The sequence below is a fragment of the Perca flavescens genome, chromosome 2 (genome assembly GCF_004354835.1).
Source record: "Perca flavescens isolate YP-PL-M2 chromosome 2, PFLA_1.0, whole genome shotgun sequence".
In the NCBI taxonomy this organism is placed as follows: domain Eukaryota; kingdom Metazoa; phylum Chordata; class Actinopteri; order Perciformes; family Percidae; genus Perca; species Perca flavescens.
The window spans coordinates 10,543,062-10,561,145 of NC_041332.1; the positions used below are offsets into that span (position 1 = coordinate 10,543,062).

General features: G+C 41.4%; 1 protein-coding gene across 1 annotated transcript; it reads right to left on the reverse strand.

Annotated features, from left to right (window-relative positions):
- Positions 1-2,537: 2,537 nt before the first annotated feature.
- sun2 (Sad1 and UNC84 domain containing 2) lies at positions 2,538-17,784 on the reverse strand. The gene is made up of 17 exons (XM_028566350.1): positions 17,615-17,784; positions 15,025-15,133; positions 14,780-14,883; positions 13,698-14,078; positions 13,026-13,085; positions 12,722-12,796; positions 11,319-11,467; positions 10,567-10,617; positions 10,317-10,367; positions 10,179-10,217; positions 8,644-8,838; positions 7,438-7,575; positions 5,000-5,096; positions 4,545-4,660; positions 4,111-4,284; positions 2,835-2,924; positions 2,538-2,657 (listed from the first exon to the last, which is right to left on the reverse strand). The coding sequence occupies exons 2-17, from the start codon at positions 15,129-15,131 to the stop codon at positions 2,538-2,540; spliced, it is 1,947 nt and encodes a 648-aa protein (XP_028422151.1). The 5' UTR covers positions 15,132-15,133; positions 17,615-17,784.
- Between the last annotated feature and the right edge of the window lie 300 nt (positions 17,785-18,084).

Genomic DNA, 18,084 nt, shown 5'->3' on the forward strand with positions numbered 1-18,084 from the left:
AGAAAGGCGCTTAACACTCAACTGGTATAAAGTAATGTAACTTCAGTAAGGAGCTCCTGGGTAGGTTTGTGCGCTGCACTAATGCGAAGCAGAAAAAAACCTGATAAATAGTAATAATTAATACTAACAAAAAGTTAAAAATTATTCCGTGGCACTCTCACATAACTGAAAGTTTCCAAAACTATTATGCTCCCAAATGGTTTTACTAGGTACTTTTTGGTTTTTAGAAATATATTTACACTTCATTCTGTACATGTATTCAAAAGTATTCAAAGTGTGCACAAAAAAAAACCTCCTATGATTTCTGTCACTTTAACATTAAGCAATCCAAAACATGACACACAGGAGTGACATTACTCAACGCTAAACATCTTTTCAGTAGCATTTGGTCCTGAACGCACCTCAGACCACAACGTTGAATTTAACTTAAATAGCGCACATTGCAAATGTACTTTCTGATATGGTGGAATGAGCCGCCGCGGCCCGGTCGGTAATAACGCATCCCGCATCAATTTGAACAGGCACTAAGAGAAATGAACACATTACTTCCATTCTAGCCAACTTACACTGGGCTGCCTGTTATGTAGCGTATTGATTTTCGAATTTTACTGATCACTTTTAAAGAATGAAATGGCCTTGCTCCAAATTATATCAAGGATTTATTGACCCCCTGTGTGCCTGGGCTGGGTTTTATCATCCCTCCCTGGCCATTTTAGATATTTATTTTACTTTTACTCTATCCTCCGGTGTTTTTACGATCACTCTGTTGCTTGTATTTTATTCTATTGTCGTATTGTTGTTTTTGTTTTGTTTTTGTAACCTGAAGAAAATTGCTATATATATACAGTGGGGGAAATAAGTATTTGACCCCTTGCTGATTTTGCAGGTTTGCCCACTTACAAAGAATGCAAAAATCTACAATTGTAATCATATGTACATTCTAACAGTGAAAGACAGAATCCCAAAGAAAATTCCAGAAAATCACATCATATGAATTTATTAAAATTGATAACCATCTGATGAGGAAAAACAAGTATTTGACCCCCTGGACAAACACCATGTTAATATTTTGTAGAAAAGCCATTATTGGCCAGCACAGATGTCAAACGTTTTTTCTAGTTGGTGACAAGGTTTGTGCACATTTCGGCAGGGATGTTGGCCCTCCTCCCTGCAGACAGCCTCCAAATCATTCAGGTTCCGAGGTTGTCGCCTGGCAACTCAATTTTAAGCTCCCTCCAAAGATTTTCAATCGGATTCAGGTCTGGAGACTGGCTAGGCCACTCCAGAACCTTGATGTGCTTCTTCTTCAGCCACTCTTTTTGTTGCTTTGGCGGTGTGCTTAGGGTCGTTGTCGTGCTGAAACACCCATCCTCGACCCATCTTCAGCTCTCTCACTGAGGGAAGGAGATGTCGGTCCAGAATTCCACGATACATGGCCCCGTCCCATCCTCCCCTCAATACGATGGAGTTGTCCCGTCCCCTTGGCTGAAAAGCACCCCCAAAGCATGATGTTGCCACCACCATGCTTGAGGGTGGGGATGGTGTTCTTTGGGTTGTACTCGGTGTTCTTTGCCCTCCAAACACGACGAGTTGAGTTGAGGCCAAAAGTTCTATTTTGGTCTCATCTGACCACATCACCTTCTTCCAGGCCTCTTCTGAGTCGTCCAGGTGGTGAATGGCGAACTTCATGCGGGCCTGTACATGTTTCTTCTTGAGCAGGGGGACCTTGCGTGCGCTGCAGGATTTCAATCCATGACGGCGTAGTGTGTTACCAACCGCTTTTTTTTAAACTGTGGTCCCAGCTGCCTTCAGTTGATTCATCAGTTCCCCCCCTTGTGGTTTTGGGATGATTCCTCACCGTCAGATGATCAGGGACACCCCACGAGGCAAGATCTTGTGTGGAGGCCCAGACCGAGGGAGGTTGGCGATGGTGTGGTGCTTCTTCCATTTCCTGATAACTGCACCGACAGTTGATCTTTTCTCTCAAGTTGCTTTCCGATTCTCTTGTAGCCCATCCCAGCCTTGTGCAGATCAACAATCTTGTCCCTGATGTCCGTAGAAAAGCTCTTTGGTCTTGCCCATGGTAGTGATGTTGGATGCTGGTTGTTTGGGTGTTCACAGGTGTCTTTTATACAGGTAACGAGGTGAGGCAGGTATATTTGATGTAGATAATTGGTTCGGATTGGGGCTGTGTCTTAAAGAAAGACTAACTGGCTTGTAGGAGCCAGAATACTTGCTGTTTGTCCAGGGGGTCAAATACTTGTTTTTCCTCATCAGATGGTTATCAATTTTAATAAATTCATATGATGTGATTTTCTGGAATTTTCTTTGGGATTCTGTCTTTCACTGTTAGAATGTACATATGATTAAAATTGTAGATTTTTGCATTCTTTGTAAGTGGGCAAACCTGCAAAATCAGCAAGGGGTCAAATACTTATTTCCCCCACTGTATATATATATATATATATATATATATATATATATATATATATATATATATATATATATATATATATATATATATATATATAAATGAATTACAATGTGGAGGCGATCTGTCCGTGCACACGGAAGCGATAGAGGCACGTGTATTCAACATGTCCCCAGTTACTGAGGACACGCAGCTCCACAACTCGATACACCACGTCACTGGGCTTCTGTATGAAGGGGAGGAACAGAAAATGTAAGAGAGTAGAGGAAAGATAAAGATAAAAAAAAACAGAAGTTGTCAGATTATTTTCCTTTTCACAGTCAACAAATAACAGCAAGTGCTTACGCTAACCTCATACTTTTCATATAGAACAGGAAATAGTTTGGTCTTTATGTCAACTCACAGGCAGCTTGAATGTTTGCGTAGGCTCTCCATTTACATCGTAAGTGAATGTCCCCAGCAGTGTTCCTTCCTCTATGTCATCTCTCATTCCCTAGGAAAGAGAAAACAAAATCACAACTATCAGAGCAGTCAGCGTAGACTTTTCAGAATCAGAAAAAAAAATTGGTAAGCTGCTCGGTGTGACTTTTGTTCTTGTTCCTGAGGCTTAATCACAGAGTGACAGGACTTGTGAAATGAAGGAAAATAAAGGATGACCAACAGACTTTACAGTTTAGTCAGGATAATGCTATAAAATTGAATACAACACTCAAAATTCTATGAAAATAGAGATCTGATCCTTCATTTCCTTTGTGAAGAGCGTCTTATGGAACCACCTGTGTTATTTTGGGGCAATTTGGTTAAAAGAAACCCAAATTTATGATATAGAAACTCTGAAAACGGGTCAAATTTGACCTGAGGACAACAGGAGGGTTAATAACTACTGTAAAATACAGCTCCATTAAGCAGGCTACAGGCTGTGTTCTACGTAAGCTGATGACCAAAATGTTCCCACCTTTATTAGCCAATACTAGCTTTTTTGCAAGTCTTTTTACAAATGACGCAAATGCCAAATAAGCACAGCTTTATCAAAGTGTTCATGTTGAAGTAAATGTTTTTAAATAACTTTTCTTTCTAAATGCCAAATCCACAATCATCCAAACTTTGTTAGCAGTCATAGCTGGACTGATAACAATGACTTTTTAAAACTGCTATCTAGGGCTGTCCTCGACTAAAGAAATTCTTAGTCGACTAACACTTAAACAATTTTGTCGACTAATCGATTAGTTGATTTAATTGACAGAGCTGTGCGCTTTGAAAGGTGGTTAAGACTAGAAAAGCTCAATATAAATGTAGTTAATTAACCATCTGTAAAACTGAGTTTCTCCACAATTAATCCTGCAAAAGCACCACTCAAAATCTTGTGTTTACCATAAATGTGCTCATAAGTTTCTTGGAAATGAGTAATTAAGCATGAATAAGCATAAAAAATGACTAATCGACTAAAGAAATCTTAGTTGACTAAGACCAAAACGACCGATTAGTCGACTAATCGACTAAGAGGTGGCAGCCCTACTGCTATCATCTACTGGAAAAACTATTTCAAATCTTATTGTTATCTGTCAATCAAGGCAGTTTAGGTAGGTTTGGGTTTGCTAATAATGTTTTGTCTTAATAATGAGAGACATGCAATCCAGCAAATCACTTTTTAAGCAACAGCGGCCATGGGGAGCACTCACATAGACTTCAAAGTCTTTGGGGGAGGAGTCGATGCGGCCGGTGGGGGAGTTGTAGCGCGGCAAGTGGTCCAGCGTCACATGAGTTATAGTGATGGGGTGAGACAGAGAGATGACAAGAGTCCCCTCGACACCGTGGAATGCCCAACATTTCCCTGGGAGCAGCACCGGGTAGCCCTGGGGGAGAAGGAGGGGTTAGTATCTGGCCATGTGGTGAAAACTGTACAGTCATTGAGAGAGAGAGAGAAGAGCGGGGGAGTCGAAGAGAAAAGACAGAAGGAGGGACCGAACGGTCTTCGGAAGATAGAAGAGAGAGAGGAAGTTAGTGGATGATAACTTGTTTTGGGGGAAATAGACAAGATTTGAGATGACAGGAAAGATGGAGGAAGCAAGTTAGAAGAAAATAAATATAAATAACAGAGAGAACGTAATAACACCTGAATAACAGTGCGTGGGCTTTCAGATGGGTACCACAGAGGGAATCCAAACAGGGTCACACATGCTGAACGAATACGATAGGTCTCTGAACACCTGGTACTGATCACACTGGCACCTGCAAACACAAAATGTGGATCAGCGTTTCCCAAAAGACCAAGTTGACGTCCTCAAATGTCTGGTTTTGTCCACAACTATAAGATATTCAGTTTACTGTCACAGAGGAGAGAAGAAACTAAAAATTATTCACATTTAAGAAGCTGGAATCAAAGAATTTTTACTTTTGTCTTAAAAAATTACTCAAACCGACTAATCGATTATCCAAATAGTTTGCGATTAATTTAAGAGTTGACAATTAATCGATTAATCTTTGCAGCTCTACATTAGTATTGCTTTTACTTGTCTTCCCAGCCATCATATCGATTTGGTAAATAAGGCTAAGTGAAAGTATCCCAACCTTGCGTCTCCAATGCAAAGTCGGCCATTTTGTCAGCCATGGGATGTCCACAGTCGGAGGAAGCTCCTTTGTCACCAAGCCTGATAGCATCCTGCTCCTGAGTCACATACAGTACAGACGGTTAAGTGTGTGTGGACCAAGTCATACACGTCAACATATGCCAAGATACAGACACGCACGTAAACATTCAGAAGTCTAATCAAAATCACCCACGACACAAATCACTTCCTGTATAGTGAGTATGAGCTGATGCCTTTAGGCAGAAGGTACAGGTTACCAAACTCCAAGCTTAACAGGTATACATTCTCATTTGTGCCGCTTTCAATCAAATTAATGAATAATAAGATGTGTGTGTATTGGCTGCAGTGATGTATGTGTGACTAATACTACTATATATATATATATATATATATATATATATATATATATATATATATATATATGGGTTATGTTATATTTGATTTGGTATTATGCCATTGGGCATTGTGCAATACAGAAGTTATTGACCACAGCATGAGTTAATGGGAAATGTGCAATCATTATCAAAATTAAGTGTTGTGGGTTCTCTTCTGGTCTTCTGTGATTGTGAGGAAAGGTAGGGGTGGGGTTATTGTGTGAGGTTTATTAGATGTTCAATGAAGCAACGGATGAGATAATGTATGATTATGTTTCTATGTAGTTTAACTGTATGTTTATTGTGTGTTTATGCGCGATGTGTCGCCTTTTCTTTTTTAAAAAAAAATAATATATATATTTATATTATATACAGTGGGGGAAATAAGTATTTGACCCCTTGCTGATTTTGCAGGTTTGCCCACTTACAAAGAATGCAAAAATCTACAATTTTAATCATATGTACATTCTAACAGTGAAAGACAGAATCCCAAAGAAAATTCCAGAAAATCACATCATATGAATTTATTAAAATTGATAACCATCTGATGAGGAAAAACAAGTATTTGACCCCCTGGACAAACAGCATGTTAATATTTCGTAGAAAAGCCATTATTGGCCAGCACAGATGTCAAACGGTTTTTATAGTTGGTGACAAGGTTTGTGCACATTTCGGCAGGGATGTTGGCCCACCCTCCCTGCAGACAGCCTCCAAATCATTCAGGTTCCGAGGTTGTCGCCTGGCAACTCAATTTTAAGCTCCCTCCAAAGATTTTCAATCGGATTCAGGTCTGGAGACTGGATAGGCCACTCCAGAACCTTGATGTGCTTCTTCTTCAGCCACTCTTTTGTTGCTTTGGCGGTGTGCTTAGGGTCGTTGTCGTGCTGAAACACCCATCCTCGACCCATCTTCAGTTCTCTCACTGAGGGAAGGAGATGTCGGTCCAGAATTCCACGATACATGGCCCCGTCCATCCTCCCCTCAATACGATGGAGTTGTCCCGTCCCCTTGGCTGAAAAGCACCCCCAAAGCATGATGTTGCCACCACCATGCTTGACGGTGGGGATGGTGTTCTTTGGGTTGTACTCTGTGTTCTTTGCCCTCCAAACACGACGAGTTGAGTTGAGGCCAAAAGTTCTATTTTGGTCTCATCTGACCACATCACCTTCTTCCAGGCCTCTTCTGAGTCGTCCAAGTGGTGAATGGCGAACTTCATGCGGGCCTGTACATGTTTCTTCTTGAGCAGGGGGACCTTGCGTTCGCTGCAGGATTTCAATCCATGACGGCGTAGTGTGTTACCAACCGTTTCTTTTGTAACTGTGGTCCCAGCTGCCTTCAGTTGATTCATCAGTTCCCCCTTGTGGTTTTGGGATGATTCCTCACCGTTCGCATGATCAGGGACACCCCACGAGGCAAGATCTTATGTGGAGGCCCAGACCGAGGGAGGTTGGCGGTGGTGTGGTGCTTCTTCCATTTCCTGATAACTGCACCGACAGTTGATCTTTTCTCTCCAAGTTGCTTTCCGATTCTCTTGTAGCCCATCCCAGCCTTGTGCAGATCAACAATCTTGTCCCTGATGTCCGTGAAAAGCTCTTTGGTCTTGCCCATGGTGGTGATGTTGGATGCTGGTTGTTTGGGTGTTGACAGGTGTCTTTTATACAGGTAACGAGGTGAGGCAGGTGTATTTGATGTAGATAATTGGTTCGGATTGGGGCTGTGTCTTAAAGAAAGACTAACTGGCTTGTAGGAGCCAGAATACTTGCTGTTTGTCCAGGGGGTCAAATACTTGTTTTTCCTCATCAGATGGTTATCAATTTTAATAAATTCATATGATGTGATTTTCTGGAATTTTCTTTGGGATTCTGTCTTTCACTGTTAGAATGTACATATGATTACAATTGTAGATTTTTGCATTCTTTGTAAGTGGGCAAACCTGTAAAATCAGCAAGGGGTCAAATACTTATTTCCCCCACTGTATACACACGTGTGTGTTTTGGAGTTGTTAAGTGGTCTTGAAAATTGTCTACAGTATCTCTCCACTTGCCTTGATGCGCTCAGTGAGCCACTTCTCCATTGCCTGTTGGAGCTCCGGGGTGAGATGGTTTTGGACGGGCGTGGCGCTGGTCTCAGGACAGGGGGCAGGAGGAGGCATCAGCTGGATGGACGACCACTCCTGGGACAGCTACAAGAAACATTTGTTATAGCCACACAATCTTAAGGAAACAGGTTAGGTTGGAAGATAACATGAACAAAAGACATAGCTCTGGTCTTTCCTTACCAGGGTTTTCCCTACCATTATAAGGCTTAGGAGCAGCACCCAAAGCTGCTTACACATTTAGCTGACGGCCGACCGTCGAAATGATCAGTCTCCCCGTGTTGGTCCAAATAGTGCCACAGAACACACCAAAAAGACGAGACGAGACGTAATACATGTCTATAACAGCAGGCGGCGCTAATCTGTATTGTTGCCCAAGAAATGAAAACCGGCAGCTGATTGGACGAGCGCGTCACATGGGTTTGTTTTCTCCGGAAATTCAAAGTCAGACTGTAATGGCGGCTGTTCAGAATACGATCTCATATTGTACTAAAATAGTTCACTGAAACATGTTTCTGGAAACATTTTAAGCGAGAAATAGGCCGTGCAGTTGCTGAATCTGTCTTCATTTCAGCTCAACAAAAGGTCAGTTTAAAAGATTTTCGTCAGATTTTGAGAGACTCTAGTTACCTCATTCCACTCGCCATTTCTGGGTGAGTCCCGACTACCCTGCCGCCGACTGAACATGTCAGGTCGGCCAAAATGAACGCCGACAGCCCCCCAGACGGACGACGGCACGGGACACACCGAACAGGTTTGCGTCACTGACCTCACCAGACTGTTTAACAGCCGATAATCGGCTAAATGTGTCCCGGCTTATAAGCTAAATGAATGCAAAATCAATGTGAGAATCAAAACTGTCTAACTGAATTTTCTCAGATCTAATGAATGTAGTTGGTCGACTTCTTTAGTAATGTTTGTCTTTAAGCTTTCTGAGTGTTACTTATTTATTGTCTGCTCTAGCATTTCCATTGTTTTAGACACAGATACAGAATTAATAATGGACCAAAATAATCTGAAAAGCATGTTTTTGATTTAAAAAATGTCACAATTCCGTCAAATATGTGCACCTAAGTCTTCCACAAACCTAGGGAAAACACCGCTTACATAAATCTTGAGTCTATCAGTTGTGTACATCTCTACCAGCGATGTTACCTTTGCATTCTGGGACTCTAAAGCTTGGATCCTGAGCCTGAGGCTGGCAGCGGCCGAGTGGCTGTCTGTCTGGTAATCCACCATTTGCCTGCCCAACCCAGAAACCTCCTGCTCCAGACGCAGCCGACTCTCCGAGTCCACAACCTCAAGCTTGGCTTTCACATCCTGCATGTCCAGATGTAGTCTCTCCTTCATCTGAGAGAGAAAGATATGACAGGGCTTATGGTGAGATTGGAGGAAAAAGTGTTGGGCAGTGTCAGGGAAGGTGAGTATCGTTCAAATCAGTCTAGAGGCTCCGTGCTGTGAGGCTTCTGGAGGCGTTGTGGTTCTAATTAAATGTTACATAACTGATGGTATGTTAAAGGAATACGCCACCGTTTGTTGAAATAGGGTTACTCACCGTCTCCTCTATATTTATATAGGTGGGCAAACGCATTTTTGTCTCAGTGCATGCATTGTCTTAGTCCGGGGCCGCCACCGCTAGCTTAGCTTAGCGTAATGAATGGAATCCTTTGTTGCCGTTAGCATGTCGTGAGTAAAAGTGACCCAACAACAACAAAAACAAAACCTAATTACTTCTTGTGGCCTGCGTATTCACAACGAGTAAAAATAGCAATGCAGATTAACACTAGACGATTTCCTAGGCAGATAGTGACGTGGGACTATATTGGGTGGAAGTAGACTACAGCCGAAGCACTGCTACTCGGGCACAGAGATATCAGCAGCCCGCGGAGCTCCACGACCGGCGCAAAGTCACCCTTTCTGGACGGGCAGCAGCCCGCGAGCCCCGCGGAGCTCAGTCAGGGCAGCGCATTTGGTAGTCCAGTAACCCAGAAACAGTGACTTTGCGCCGGCCGTGGAGCTCTGCGGGCTGCCGAAAATTAAAACAGATTGGCATTTCAAACGTTTAAAGGTACCAAAGTCCAGAATAGGGCTGCACGATATGAGGAAAATATCTAACTGTGATTATTTTGACCGATATTGCGATTGCGATATGATTCACGATATTGGAGGGAATGATCATTTTTATATCATTAATATGATTTTCATTTATAAATATTCAAATTAAAAGAAATTAAAATGATTATGGTGTGATTTTTGCAAGGATACCAAACAAAGATCTTTTCTTCAGTCTGTAATACCTAAATCTGAATGGTTTGACACATATTTTGCGATTAACAAATAATGCACCCTCCTGCGATATGAATACTGCACTTGTCCATATTGTGATTTCAATAAAATGGCGATTAATTGTGCCGCCCTATTCCAGAAAACAGCTACTTCCAGCGAGTTACATGAAAGCTGCAAAATCACGCAGACCATCGGCCTGTATTCTCTGCAGTTCCCCTTCAACACCACTAGATGTTACTCTATAGCAGAGCTGGGGTTTGACCCTTTTGTTACTCCCAGTCTGGCTTCCAGGTCTCAGCAGGCAGGACTTTTCACCATACACAGTTTGTTAACTACAAGAGGAAAGGAATGAGAGAAGACATGGAGCATAACAGGGAAAAAAACAGAGAGCGAGATTCCCTCACCTGAGACAGAATGTGTTCCTGCTTCAGCTGCTGCTCCTCCTGCGACAAACACAGATACAAGTTACACTCCAAAAACAAAGTAAAGCTGGTGGAGCTACTACGTCACACTTTCGAATTTGCATACAATTGGTGTCTTACCAAAAGACGATGCATCTTTGCTTCTACAGCAGCAGAGACAACGGCTGAATCCTAGAGGGAAAAAAAGTACTCTTAATTCAATTAAGTTCACAATAAAGACCCCACGTTTTCATGCCAACAACAGGGGCGGGGCTAGAAGGGGGGCACGGGCTGGCCCCCCTGTCCTTGAAAAAATCCTTGATTTGGCCAACAACCCCCAAAGAAATAGGTGTTTGTCATTTTTAATATTTGCAAAAGATCCGTTTCTCACCAAAAATTGTTCTATCCTCGCCTCTACAGCAGCAGACACAACGGCTGGATCCTAGAGGGAGAAAATTAACTTTCAACAATCGAGGTAACAAAAAGACCCCAATTTTTCATGTCATCAACACCTAAATAAATATGTTTTTTCACAAGGAACTCCATGTAAGAAACTTTTTAGTTATTTATGATTTTTTGCCCTATTGTAGTTGTCCTTTTACATTCTGACAGTATACTTTCAGTATATATACCAAATTGAGGTCATAACAGTTCCTTGTGCGTTTGTGAGCTTTTAAATCTTTTAAAAGATTGCTTAAGGTTCCTAGGCCTCTTTTGACCTCCTAAAGGAGTGGCCAACAAGTCTGACACCAAAAAGAAGATGTACACGTCCTTGTTGTCTTACTGAATTATTTTAGTCTTTCAGTTTAGCACAATCTTTCAGTTTTACTCTTTCAATTATGTCCTTATATTACATTTGTGTGGCAGGAAATAAATACTACATTGTTCATGTACAGCCCTGCAAAATGTAAATGAAGAAATGGACACATTACACACAAGGAAATAATTCTGAGGATCTGAATTCCTTAGTAGCTAAGTTAAAGTTATTTGAAGAGGCTGGTAAACATTGGCAATTACCAAAGTTATCAATCAATATCCACCACCCATTCATCAAATGGCAACCAATTTCACACACACACACACACACACACACACACACACACACACACACACACACACTGAGAAGAAGGTTATCTGTCCTACCACCACGGGTGTAGAATGTATGATATTGGATTGAGGAAGAGGAGTGGCAGGGGAAACAGGTTGACTCTTGGGTTTAGTTTGTGACAGGGTCTTTGTAACAGCCATGCGAGAGATGAGCGAGGTCAACAAAGGAAGGAGGAACCAAATACCTGGAGAAAATAAGAGGAATGGTGCCTTAAGAACAGCACTTGGAAACAGAGACATGAAAAAAAAGTAAATATCATCTGACTCCATGAACCTTCTAGGATCAAAGTCCCTGAAACTTATAATGACTCACGTTTAGTGTGACTCATTCAATCACACTGAGGAGGGGATGTGTGAGGGGAAACAAATCGACACACAGCAGTGCTGCTGTGCAAGTCAAACACACATAACCTGCAATCTCTGCTAACCAATTACCTGGGAGAAACCCCTGAGTACTACAAATGTAAGATGTATTAAGGAAAGTAGGTCCTGTAGAAATTACATCATTGTGCCACAAAAAGGCATGTACTTCTTTTTTTTTTAAATATATAAAAATATACAGAGCAATCGTCAAAACATAAGAAAACTTTGGATTTCTTTTAATTCTTTTAATTTGTGAGCATTAGGGGTGTAAGAAAAAAAATCGATACACTTGAGTATCGCGATATTTTATTTTGCAATACTGTATCGATTTTCAAAAAGGCACTATCGTTTTTTGTTTTTTTTAAATGTTCAAAAATATTCATGTAAGACAGTGGTTCATGTTAATGTTGTGTTTAAACCCCCTACCGCTATGCTGAGACGCACCACGAGTGTCCTCGCCTAACAGTGCCTAGCAGGGCCTGACTTTTTGCTAGAAGCTAACAATGTAGCTATGGCTGAACTTTGGACTACTTTAACATATCAAAATTAGTTCACTAAGAACCTGTGAACCACAATCCCAAACTGGCAGTTTGATTTTTTGTGTACTGAATTGTTCACCTAAAGTAAACTTCTTTGACTTTTATGAACATCATGTCTTTTTTTAAATATTTGTTTTTCTAAAATTATACTTAAAAAAAACCTAATATATCGCTTTACGCACAGTATCGAAATATATTGCAATATATTAAATCGTGCCCCATGTATCGTGATACGTATCGTATCGCCAGATTCTTGCCAATACACAGCCCTAGTGAGCATCACATCAAACATAGTGTAATCAATGCATTTTTCCTAAGTGAGCTTAAAAAAATAAAACTTATTTTTACCTTTAAATAACTTTTTTTTATTTTTATTGTCTCATTCAGGAAACATGGAAAACTAGACTTCAACAGCAGGCACAGCAGCGTAACTAAACACTATGTCCCAGGGGATGATGAGGTGTCTCCGAGTTGTGATTCAAAAATTTGCCAGATGACATGCAAAACTTGAATCTGTTAAATGTTTAAGCCACTTACATAAAAGTACAATGAGGATGAGGAGGAGAAACAGACCACAAGCCTTCTTCATGCGACTGCTGACTGAAGTATTAGCTGCAGGGACACGGAAACAAAGTTGGTTTACAGGGATTTCCAAATCACATGCAACGATTGTGAAAACACAAAACTACTGGCATGTGAAAGCAGTATGTATGCGGACACTGTGCAAATCTACTCAACAATGCTAGAAAAACAAGCATAAGAAAGTACATACTAAACACGTGTTCATACATGTGCAAAAATACAGTCAAGACTAACTGAAACACATACAGCAAAACCATACCTAAAGCTGTCAGATGCATTATTTTTGATTGTAATGCAGCGGCCATCAATGAGACTGAGTCTGCACAAAACAAAGGAAACAGTGAGATTATTATATAGACATTCAGAGCAGTTGCAGCGCCAGAGATTTTCTTTTGGGGTTTCTCGACGTTTCAGAAAGGGTGCTCTGAAATGTAGACTTTCCCTTGACCTACATAGCCTACACACACGCGCGCAGATACGCACCCACCTCCGCTAAGGGGGAGGCTACTGAGCGAGCGAGCGAACGAGAGGGAGAGAGAGATATTGATTTATGTTTGGCCCATTGGCCAAATACGATCACTTGTGTTGGCTTTATGTTTTTCTTCTAAAAATAATCTTCTAAAATAGTTTGTTTTATTAATGTATCTATTCATTTTTCAATATATAAATGTCAGTGTTCACACATTAATGACATTGTTTTTTTATAAACCACAGCAATTTCTTGGGGGTGCTAAGGGAATCCTAGGGGTAGCTACAGTACCCCCAAACCCCTCTCTGGCTCCGCCTATGGTACACACACACACACACACACACACACACACACACACACACACACACACACACACACACACACACACACACACACACACACACACACACACACACACACACACACACACACACACACACACACACACACACCAGTTCTCACCCATTAGACCAAAGAAGGCACGGCTGACTCTGTATCCAATACTGGGAGCCCCACTATTACTGCTGATTCTACTGGTACTGCTGCTGGCGGTGGCGGCTGTGGGCTTCCTGTGAGGGCCCTCAGAGGATGAGTAGCCTGAGCTGTCCACAGCGCTCTGACTCAGCTCCTTGTGGTTGGGTCGGAGGTGTAACCCTGGCCTGCTGGAGCTGCAGAGCCCAGCGTAGGGGCTCTTCTCTGGAGGTACTGAGGGGCAGCATGGGGGCGTCTGGCTCCGGGTTGATGATGGGGTCAAGGGTGGCCGAGGGGTAGGTGTGGTGGAGATGTTGGGCACCGCCCTCGTGATCGGCTGGGTCTGGCTGCTCAAGGAAGAAAGACTCGGGCCTGAGAGGCAGAAGAGAGACAAAAACAGTCAGCAACAGTCAGCTATGAATAATTAGATGATAAATAATCACTTGTTTTCTAAAATAAAAAAAAAAATGGATATTTGATCATGTATTCAGTTTTATGGTGTATCATTTATGGACTAATTAAACCTATGAAAAGGGGCTGCAGCAAAATGCTATTTGTAAATGAATGATTCCATTTGATTTCTTTCAGACTTCCCTCTAACCCTGTTTTTTTTTTCTTCTTGTGAAATACTTGACAATTTTGCCTTATCAGGCCTCTAAAAATTAAATTGTCGGAAAACAATAATAAAAAAATGCATATTATTATATTATAGTTTTACCCAGCCCATTGTGATATCATCACATTACTTGTTTTGTTCAACCAACACTTCAAAACTCAATATTACTTAATTGACACTGGTATAACCCAGTAAAAAGCAGCAAATCCTCACGTTTGAGATGCTGGAATCAGTTAGCGTTTAGAATTTTTCCTTATTACATGACGATCAAAGCATTTGTCGATTCATCAACTGCAATTAATCAACTAACTGTTTCAGCGCTGCTCTGAAATGTCTCTGAAACAAATGTCCCCCAATCCGGTTTCATTCATGCTGTTATTATTACTTTTGTATTGACAGGATACTATGTCATTATTCTTGCACCGATAGGATGTATTGTTTTTACCATCAAACTGACCTGCAGTGATGGGTGTCTCGGGGCTGGCAGAACTCGCATTGCTATTGGTTCTAGTGGGGGTACGGGAGCCGGCCTTGCGGGTCCCCGCCTTCTTCTTGAAAACCCTGAAGACAGTAAACAAACCAACACATTAGCTGCTGACTAGAATCCAAGCCACACACACACACACACACACACACACACACACACACACACACACACACACACACACACACACACACACACACACACACAGAGTTACATACTTGACAGGGTTTTCGCGGTAAGATATGTTCGTCACGCTACTCGAATCAGATTCTTCGTCTGAATTATAGTAGCCGCCGGACACCAGGCGAGAACTCCTACGGGACATGACTGTAAGACACAGAGAGAAACATAATAAGACTATGATTTACATGATTAAAAAAAAGCCTCTGATAAAAGGGAGAAACCCTGAATGGTGCCATTCAACCCATGATACATGATGTGGTCAGAGTGGTAGATGCAGCAGCTAATACTGCTACTGAATGAATCAGTCACAAAATCAGCACAATTAGGCTAGTAGAAGTGTTGAAGTAGCAGCCGCTAGCAGCAACAGTGGTTACCGTACCACTGTGTGGTAGTTCTCACTGTTAACAGTTGTCACAGCAGGTACATTTGATTTCTTATGCAAATATAAAGATTTTGTATATTTGTGTATGCATGTATGTTTCTATGTATTTATGTATAGTGTGTTATATTTTTTTTAAAAGAAGAAGAAAAAAAAGCAGCAGTCAGAGCAGCAGTTATAGTAGCTGTGGTAATAGTAGTTAAAAGTGGTTACAAGTAAAAGATGCAGTAGCAGTAGTTAGGGTTGGTTATCGTTTAAGTTTTTTACGATACCAGTGCTAAAGCGATACTTTTAAAATGGTGCTGGTGCCTGACCCGGTACTTTTTAATAAAGTGAAGAAAAAAAAAGAAGGGTACTAAACAGTCGGCGACATTAAAGAACGGCTTGTTTATTGCTAAGGCCATATGGTCAAAATTAAAGATTTAATAATAATGTAATAACTACAACTTATAACAAGAACTTATTTCACAAGTAAATTGCTGTTGAACAACAAAAACAACCGCCAGATGGGAAAAGGGTATTTTACAATAACTTTGAATGCACCATGAGGGTACCCGTTTTAAGTGAACGCACCATCTGTGTTTTTTAATTCTGACATCAGCTGCTGCGCTGCAGAGCAGGCTGTTGGAATCCTCTCCAGTGAAATACAGTCACACTTTACACTGTTTAACGTTAGCTGTCAGCATTTTAACCATGTTTAATACAGCTGCTAGCTAAAGGTAGGCTAACGTTACCTGCTGTCGAGTGTAGTGTAACGTCAGGCACCGAAATTTTCGTTCTTATTCGGTCTCGTTACTACCGTTTACGTCGGCACCAGTGCCCTACTGGCACCAACCCTAGCAGTAGTAGTGGTACTGTAGCAGTTGTAGTGGTAGTAGTAGTACTAGAAGAAAGTCTCTGACAGAAGCTCTCTTTGTTAATCTGGGCAGTCTGTAATCCAACTAATCTACAGGAGTCCTCCTGCTGCTCAAACACTAAACTCCAATTCACAGAGCATATATAAAACACCAACGCACTCAGATACAAATGCATTTGAACACACAAGCCTAAAGAACATACACTGATAGTACGAAGCAATACCGCACTGTAGAGAGACAAAAAAAACACACAGAAATGCAGCATACCTCAATGGACCCACCATATTTGGGTATAGGGAGGAAAGATCTTGGAAAATATTACAGTTGAACAGTGGGTGATGTAGATGACGAGAGCAAAGACAACCTGAATTCAGCTGCATTACGCTATGATGTTTGTTAGAAAGTATCCGGTCGTGTTATCTTTCAGAAATGCAGCCATCACAGTAGTTATGTAACAGGCATCTTAAGAAGAGCAATCCGATTGGTCAGTGTGTTGCTACCGTGCAGAGATGATTAGCATAAACCACAGCTCACCAGCTTTACTTCTTGCTGTGCCAACTCTTGTAGGAAGCAAACTTCCTTTAATTAATGTGAAGAGCATAGAAAAGCCAAAGATGGATCTGCTTAAAACATCATTATTTTCCGAAAATGAATATTACTAATCCAAATTACTATCAAATATGAGACTATATTACTCTTGCGGTATTATTACTGTAAGGTGCATTGCATTTTCTTTCTATTTGCACAGAATCATTGCGCTGTTGTACCTACAATTACAGTAAAAATGTGGCGGCTGGCCTCTTGTATGTAATTGCCAATATCTATTCATTCCCCACCAAAAAGGCAGCACACAACAGCCTGAAAACAACAACAGGTACTTGCATGTATTCTTATTATGGAAAAGACGAAAAATTGTATGGTTGGAATATCTGAATTTAACGCTTCCATCTTTAGAGTATATTTCAAGAGTGCCGTAAGAAGAGGGCCCAGGTATTGATTCATTCGGCATTGGCTCAGTCTACATGACTAGCTCCAGAGATGCTGCTCCGTTGTTTCCCCTTATGTCTGAACTGGAAGTGGGGAGAACAAGCGAGAACATAGAGGAGAATTTGAATTTCATAATGTACATTGCATCACAACCCAATGTCGTAGGGTGAATATCATAACCCAGACACAGACCTCATCATCTGGAAGAATGAAATGAAATTTGTACATCAGCATTTTATGCAACTTCGGTTGCAAGACATACTGGCCAATACAAGTCAGAGGTTAGAAAGTAGCCGGATTTTGAAAGTGATGAACGTTAATCTATCCCCTCCACTGGGCGTTATGCAACTTGATGACAACCATGTCTGCTCAAGTCTCCATACTGTCAGAAAATGTACTAACCTGCTTTGTAATCCGGTCTTTACAGTATATCCTGCATCATACCGGGCCTCCTCTCCATTAAATGAGACTGGTTGTCTCAGAAAAACTAACCTGGTCACAGTCTGAATTAGCCTTCTGATATTGAGCCAGGGGACAGGATGACTGCAGAGCAGTTACTACCTAATGCTACTGAAACGAGCGGCAGAAGATGACAGAAAGGGAAGCTGTGGCTTTTTGTACCCAACAGATAGAGACAGGAAGTCAGTGTGAAAGCACACACACGCACGCACACACACAGAAGCCTCCACTCCCCTAAAAAAGGGCGTTAAGGCTTAAATTAGCTTATCTTGATCAGTGGAGACACTCGTGCCCAACTCTCTGATGTTTTTCCACTAACGCCTTCCGCACACGCTCATCATTATTACAGGGATCTTCCACGTCTTTTTTTTTCCTTTTCATTTCAACTTCCTCCACTGGTTATGTGTGCATGT